Genomic DNA, 8,128 nt, shown 5'->3' with positions numbered 1-8,128 from the left:
CTCTCTCTCCCCCCCTCCCTCTCTCCCCCCCACCCCCCCCCACCCACCCTCCCCCCCCCCCCACACCCCCCCCCCCCCCCCCCCCCCCCCGCCAGCTGTGTGACTAAGGGAAGCAAACCCTATTGGGTCAGAGTTGCCTGACGTTTAAGGAAGCACCTACAACCCCCACTCTCCAGGCCAAGAATAGTAATAGTTGGGCCCATCTACTCACTTGTATTTAGTTGCCTGAGTCCCCACGGTGACAGAGAATCCTAGAATCCCAGATGTGTTCCTACAGGTAGGGTAAACATGGTACCTACAGCCAGAATGAAAAGTTCTGTGAACTCAGGTAGTCCCCAGGGCCCTGCCCTCAGAAACTACAGGTGAGTGGGAAGGGTTTCAGCACATCCTGATTGGACCTGGAGGTCCTGAAAGAAAATCCACAAATGTGTATGCATCTACTTCATTCTCAGGTTAGGGTGTCCGCCCCTCTCCTGAACTGAGGACTACACACTAGCTTTTTTCCTTGCTTATCTTTGGAACTTGACCGAACTAAAAACCTGATCATAGTCCAAGATGCAGATTCTAGAAATTTTGACCGGTCAGTATGACTCTAAAGCATGGAAGGACCAGCGAGCTCTGAGAGGCTGCTCAGTCAGGATATCTGATAAAACTCAGCCTGCAAAGTAAGCCCCAGACCTTTATTTGAGCTCAGTGCTCTTTGCCAGCAGACTTACCCAAGGGTCTGCTTGGTTCGAAGGAAGTCAAAACAAGGCTCTTCCATGTGCATCTGTAATTCAACATACTACCCATCAGCCCAACTCCTCCCAGCAGAGAAACCTCCATTTCTAACCCCCAAGTGTTCCACATAACCCCAAAGTCCAGCCTCCCTTACTGCCTTCTTCCTAAATTGCCCAGGTGCCCTGTCCGTGTTCACACCGGGTGAGAATACTAAAACCCATCTCACCTACCCAACAGGCCTCTGACCCCTCCCAAGTCCCTAGCTCCCAGGCAGAAAGGCCAGTCCTCATAGTGGGTCAAGGGCTCCTGAACACATCAACTCTCCTTTATTACAACTTACCACAAGCAGCTCCATAAGAGTGTATTCTTTCAGACTCCTGGCACCTGACTGAAAGGAGAGGTTGGTCAGACCAACTGAAAATCCAATGGCTTATGGGACTTTTTAAGGATTCTTGGCAACCATTTATTCAGGTATCCATCCCATTCTTCTCTTCCCCCAAGAGAGCTGATCACACCCTCTATTGCCATACTTTGAACAATTTTGTTGATGCATCTGCCTTCCCACTTAGACTGCCTGTGAGGACAGAAATCACACTTGATCATTTGTATTCCTGGCCCTTGCACAGGACTGCAGGCCGACATGGAGGTGAGTCTAATAATACCCAACCTGTCAGCTCCTGCCCAAAGGACCCAAAGGACAAAACCTAAAGTCAAGTATTTGCAGTTCAAGGTCCTAAGGAGAAGAGCAGGAAATATTTGGGATCAATGAAGGGTATCTGCACTGACTCCTCAGACAGAAAGGGTATGAATAGAAGCTTCTAAGGCCACACACAGGGACCCAAACCAGTCAACAAGAGAAATACCTAAGAGGCAGATACCACACTTGGGAGACCACATCCTGGCTCTCCTGGAGAGTAGCAAAATAATGCAGTTAGAATGAAAGAGAGCAGGAGGCCAACAAGCAAGGATGCTGCTAGTACATCCCACAGTCAGGCTCTTACAGGCTCCTCTAACAGACTCATTTCTGTTCCTTCCCACTTCACTAGAGGAGGAGGCTAAAAGCCTGTGTGCCCCCCCGAGGGGCACTAAAGTCAGACAAGGAAATATCCTGTTCAAAATGCTCTCTGGGAGGAAGGAAGTGGTTCCCTTAAGAAAACTTGTTTTAGAAGCTAGTGCTAAGAGGTAATGGATAGGAAGCACCTCAACAGAGAAGGTCTTACAGCATGAAATCTCACCTACAACAGGAAAAGTACTACAGATTTTGAGCAGCAGAAACACTGGAAATGTGGACAGGGCTAAGCAGGCCAGGCCATATCATTTATGAACTTTGGGGCCTAGTAGTCATTTCAGCTTCAAATAAGCTGAGAACAGGGCGCCTAGGTGGTTCAAGTTGGTTAAGCATCTGCCTTCGGCTCAGGTCGTGATCCCAGAGTCCTGGGATCGAGTCCTAATATCGTGCTCCCTGCTCAGCAGGGAGTCTGCTTCTCCCTCTCCCTCTGCCCCACCCCCCTGCTCGTGCACTCTTTCTCTCTTAAATAAATATAAAAAAAAAAAATAAGCTGAGAACCTGGATGAAAGCCAACAAACTAGGTAACTAGCCAGAGGGAGAGAGGCTCCACAGACAAGCTAGGTCTCTCCTATGAAAGACTTAGGTCCAAGGCCAGAAACACAATAAAAGGACAATAAAAGGTAAGAGACAGTAAGGCCTGCCCAAAGCCCAGAACAGGAGGATCTTCACAGGGCCTGACAGAGAAGTGACTTCCTCATGCAGGACACCCAGGAACCATAGCAGCAGCTCATTATAGGAGCCCCAGAGTTTAGGAAGTCTGAGGTCAGTCTAGACAGGCACAGGTCCCCATTGTCCTAGAAGTAGGTGGGACTAACCACAAGCTATGGGCCAACAGAGATGGTTGCAAAGCTCTTCCTTATTTTAAGCCCCACCCCATCTTTCTAGAATGGTGTGCAAAGAACACAGGATCTGAGGACACAAAGAATAGATTCAAGCCCCAATTAGTATGACCTCAGGCAAGTAAGGGACTCTGGACCTCAGATTCACCATCAAAACAGAGGTGATAAATCCTTTATCTCAGATGCTTTGAAACTTTTAATTATGATTCTGGTAGTCATTCTGTTTGCTAAATATTGACTGCTTGGCTATGTTTACTTTTGTCTCTTTTTCAAAACTGTCTTTTTAACAAATGTCCTCCTGCTACTTGGGGTTTTGTCAGGGGAACACGTAGGAACTTCCAACCACTCTTCAGTCTCTGTCCCTCTGGACTAGTAGTTGAATGATTCAATGAAGCCCTATGATTGAAAAAGGACCCATTTCACTAACCGGAGCAATTTTTTATTTTTTTAAGATTATTTATTTATTTATTTGACAGAGAGAGACACAGCAAGAGAGGGAACACAAGCAGGGGAGAGTGGGAGAGGGAGAAGCAGGCTTCCCGCGGAGCAGGGAGCCCGATGTGGGGCTCGATCCCAGGACCCTGGTACCATGACCCGAGCCGAAGGCAGATGCCTAAATGACTGAGCCACCCAGGTGCCCCTAACATGAGCAATTTTTAAATGCAATTGCTTCACGAGGACAAATGACCCTAAGGATAAAAACTACAAAGGCAACTGCAAAAGGGCCTTGAAAGTCATAGGGTCACTACTCGCAGGTACTTTGGACCTTCCACCAGGCTTTAGTGCCCTAAAGGTACTTAGCCATGAGGATGGCTGTGTGTAAAGGGGCTGTAAACTGACCTGGTAGTACACAGTGACTTCAGAGTTGGCATCACCCTTGTTCAGAGCTCTCACTTTGCACAGATGGTGGCCACTAGGCAGCTCTACCACCTGAAACTGCACAGGCATCTCCTGGTCCAGAGGCCTGAAGTTCAGCTTGCTACAAAAGAATGAGTATGGGTCACTGAGCAGTGCCTTTATCCTCTTGCCCCCACCCACAAACTACTGTGAAGAGGTCAGGCCATCCACAGTCCCTTCTGAATTACTTTGTTTATATGACCAGCCTCAAAAAACCCTACCACAAGGAGCATCATCCATTGTGGATTTAGTAATAACTGAGCTGTGTGTGGCTCAAGGCCCTCCTGCTGGTAGGAATATACAACTCCTACAGAAAAAACTCAAACCAATACTCACTCAACAACATATTTCAGGAAATCCATTGATTCCTAGGAGGCAAAAGAGAAAAAAATAACTATAGCAGGCTCTCTTGACATTAATTTCATCCAGAACCAACTAATACCAATATTCTAATTCTTTAAGAAGCCCTGGATAGCATGAAGAAAGCAGATACAGTCTGTCAATGACATTGATTATGATTGTTGAAAATTAAGGGGCTCTCAACTGAACAGCTTCTCTGTTCTCCCATTGGCATTCTGTTCACCTGTACGTGTGACACACTCAAGCTTAACTGTTCGGCTCAGCCCACTAGGCTGTGTCCTCTATGACACTTGTGACTGTGTTTTCAAAACCTCGGTCTATAAATATAGAACGGGGCATAGAGAGAGCACTAGAACAACACTTACACTAAATGAATGCATCCTCTCCCCTCTCAAGACTGCTGTTTTCTTACCTATAAAATAGGGGATAAAAGCAGGGGTCCACTCATCTCTTACAGTGGTTTCTACCTGGAGCAATTCACGGTACTAAGTCCTCTGGACCAAAAGGACCCCTGTCCGGTAACTCCCACTGTGCTCAGAAAAGCAGGCAGCTATCCTGCTCCTATGTGGGTTGAAGCTTTTAAACTTCTTTCTGTGGGGAGGAAAGAAACTAAGGCTGGTTTGGGGGTTGGGGAATAAAGACAGCGAGGAAGTGGAGAGGAGAGAGCAGCCAGACTCAAGAATGGCCGGTATATATTCCATCAAAGGGCCAGTCCTGAGAAACTGGGAAGCCATGAAGGAAGGAAGATGGTCAACAGCCAAGTAATTTAGGGAGAGTCCCAAACAAGCATTCTTAGCTGGAAAAGGCCTTAAAGATCCACAGACCTATCCCACTCAGTATATATCAGAACAAACTCCTCATATCCCCCAAACCTATTTTTCCTACTCCTCCACCAACCCACTGGTTCAAGCAAGAAATCCAGGCAACATTTTAAACCCCTCCCTCCTCTAACACCCCCACATCCAATTAGTCACTGAGTTTTGGCCATTCTCTACCTCACTATTTCTCTTTCATTTACTTTGCCTAACCTCAGCTTCATCATTTTTTGCTTCAACATGTGTGTGTGGTAAAAGCACATAACAAAGTTCAGTAACTTAACCATTTTTAAGTGTACAGTTCTGTAGTGTTAAGTATATTTACAATGTTGTAAAACGGAACTCCAGAATTTCCTCACCTTACAAAACAAACTCTATACCCATAAAACTCCCCCTTTTTTCCATCTTCCCAACCCTTGGTAACCACGATTCCACTTTCTGTTCTATGACTTTGACTACTCTGGATACTTTATATACTCTGGAGTCATGTCAACTCTTATAAAAGCCTCATAACTGGTCCCTGCATCTTAACAACAAATCCCTTTTTAGATGTTTCACGGATTTTCCATTTACTACAGGATAAAGCCCAAGCTCCCTAACTTGACACACAACCTTGATATACAAGTTCTGCCAAAGTGTGTGTGTGTGTGTGTGTATGTGTGTGTATACATCCTTCACCACACCCCAAAGCTCCCACTTTAATCTCTAAACTGTTGTTTCCACACACAGTCTTCAACAAATAACCAAGACCGTATATTTACCAAATCCATTTCACCCAAAGCCCTGGCCATTATCAGCAGTCTTCTCATTAAGAAAGTCTTGCCCAGCATCAGAATGGTCGTGATACGTCAAAACTACAGAGCCTCCCTTTTTGGAGAACTAATGCAATTCCAGAGCCCAAAACAGCATTCAGACCTAGCCAAGAGTAACAGAGCACCTCACACTCACTGTGCTTGTGACATTTCCTTGTACCAGGCCTTCAACAAAGAGCTGGGATTTGAACTCCTTGACAAAGCTCAGCAGAGACTCAAGGGAAAGGCCATCCATCAAAGCCCGGTACTTGTCAATCATAGACCAACGGGCATATTCCAGGATTAAAAGCCGCACATCTCTATTCAGAGGGCAGAAAAAAAAAACAGTTTCATCATTTTGAAATGAATCTTAAGGTAAAAAAAGGTTCGGTTAAGTTTCTATGGATGACGTGTTTCTAAAGAGACATAATTTCTATCATAACTTAAGATGGGAGAAACAATGTCATAATCACCAAAAAGCATTTAAAATTACATATACAAAATTATACATAGATTTGCTCACTGGTACAACTCACTTATCTGTCTCAATTGCAAAATAAAATGTTTCATATTAGTTGCCAGATAAGTCACACACCAATTTAGAATTATTACTACTTTTATTTGAAATCTCGTTAACATTTTATTAATTACTAGAGGCCAGCATTATGGGAATCTATTATTGCAGTGACAACATAGTGTACATAGTGGCTCTAGGCCAGAATCAGACTAACCCCTATTCCTCATTCCCCCCACTACTCCTCGCCATCCCCCACTTCCCCTCCCTCCTCACACTAAACTATTTGAACTTGGCAAGTTACTTAACATCTGTGACTCAATTTCCTCATTTGTAAAACAAGGGAAATAGTAATGGCTACCATTATAGGGTTTTGGAAAGAATTAAATAAATATATAAATATAAACGTTTTGTATCTAGCAAATAACAAATCTTCAATAGGTGTATTAGTCTACCACATTTTAATTAAGTAGTATTCAGGAGTTACTGGATACACAGGGCTATTTTTCATCATATTGATTGATAGTTCCAGACAACTCTCCTTTCCAACTTATATTTAGTTTTTATAACTTTTTGTGACCAGATTATCAGTGATTACAGGTCTGACTCTTACTGCCAACTGCCCTGCTTTTGAATTTTGTTCATTTGTGGGCTCCTTGTAACTGTGTCAAAAGGGGGAGTGGAGGGATGGGGTAACTGAATGATGGACATTAAGAAGGGCATGTGATGTAATGAGCACTGGGTGTTATGTAAGACTGACGAATCACAGACCTGTACCTCTGAAACCAGTAATACATTATATGTTAATTAATTGAATTTAAATTAAAAAAAGTTAAAATAAAGAACTGGCCATGAAATAAACAAATAAATAAATAACCATGTCAAAAGTAGGGCCTCCATATAAGATTGTGCTGTTTACCATTTCTAGATGTCCAGCAAGGAGGTCAAGCAGGGGCTTGCAAGCCATATGCACAAAGGGCTGTGTCTGCTCAAAGGGAACTTTTTTTCCCCTCCCACAAAGGCTCTACCTGCTGAAAGAGGGCACCCAAAAGGGGTACCTTTTCTGATTCACACAGAGGTACATCTAGGCTACCATTAGCCCTAGACAAAAGAACAGGCTCTAATGAAAAGCTCAAGGGGTTATGAGCAGAGGGTTTAAGCATTATTATACAGACTGTCAGAAGCCTTTTTGCTCTCCTCTGGAAACTTGGCTGAATTCTGGATAGTTGCAGTTGCCAGATAAGTGAAAGGTTAAGCAATTTGACTCAACTACCTCATCACAACACCCAATATACTAAAATCAGCAGTAAAGCAATTTTGAGCTATAACAAAGCCAGCACTTCTTTAACTGTTATTTACTTACAAACTTTGGAAAAAAACATCCTTGTTTACTTTTAGTCTCTAATTAAGTATAGTAAGTAGGCTTATTTTAGTCCTACTCAGACAGCTACTTAAGCTGGGTTTAGAAATCCTATAACCCAATGGATAGTCTCCTAAACCACAGCCAATTCTAATTTGTTTGAAAAATAGCACTGAAACTACAGTCTCATTCCCCACACCTAACCCCTACAAAGGCAAATACTTTCAGGCCTTCAAAATATAAGCTGATCCTATGTATACCCACTTGGCCAGAGTTTCAGGCTTGATAAGGATGTTAAAGTAGGTCTTCTTCAACTGCTCAGTTATCATTGTGAAGACAGCTGGTGTGGAACTGAACTCCGCTAAGTAGTCAATAATGAGCTGAAATAGTAGCTAAAAAGAAAAGAAAGAAGTAGAGAAGCTTTAAGTGAGAAGCTTAAAGCTACTTTAAGTAGAGAAGCATGAAATCCACTATTTTGGGGGCAGGGATAGGAGGGAATGCTTCCCATTGGTTTCTACCAGGGGCCTAGCTTGGGAATAGGTATTTGTAGGAATACTGGTGACTCAAAGGATCTTCAGGAGCTAAAATCCTCAATAACTGTGAAATGTGGAGCAATGATTCCTTTTTTTTTTTTTAATTTTCATGGGTATTCTTAAACATTTTCTTCTTCCAAATAAACTTAATATTTTATTCAGCATCTCCACTGCCCCTAAATGTGACTTTAACTGGGAGGACATTACATTTATATATTAATTTTGGAAGT

The 8,128-nt window shown here is 43.5% G+C and overlaps 1 protein-coding gene across 2 annotated transcripts in view; it reads right to left on the bottom strand.

Annotated features, from left to right (window-relative positions):
• Positions 1 to 8,128, bottom strand: part of NRDC (nardilysin convertase) — a 103,780-nt gene that overhangs the window by 2,403 nt on the left and 93,249 nt on the right. For both annotated transcript variants that reach the window (XM_025871593.2, XM_025871592.2), the window contains 7 exons: positions 7,630 to 7,757; positions 5,649 to 5,811; positions 3,862 to 3,893; positions 3,469 to 3,607; positions 1,061 to 1,108; positions 717 to 769; positions 212 to 295 (listed from right to left, as the gene is read on the bottom strand). In XM_025871593.2, coding sequence (XP_025727378.1) covers positions 212 to 295; positions 717 to 769; positions 1,061 to 1,108; positions 3,469 to 3,607; positions 3,862 to 3,893; positions 5,649 to 5,811; positions 7,630 to 7,757 — 647 coding nt within the window. The remainder of the gene's footprint in view (positions 1 to 211; positions 296 to 716; positions 770 to 1,060; positions 1,109 to 3,468; positions 3,608 to 3,861; positions 3,894 to 5,648; positions 5,812 to 7,629; positions 7,758 to 8,128) is intronic.

This window comes from Callorhinus ursinus, unplaced genomic scaffold, assembly GCF_003265705.2.
Source record: "Callorhinus ursinus isolate GAN/ISIS: 27379988/994484 unplaced genomic scaffold, GSC_fseal_2.0 scaffold9, whole genome shotgun sequence".
NCBI lineage: Eukaryota > Metazoa > Chordata > Mammalia > Carnivora > Otariidae > Callorhinus > Callorhinus ursinus.
This window is presented reverse-complemented; position numbering and strand designations above follow the sequence as displayed.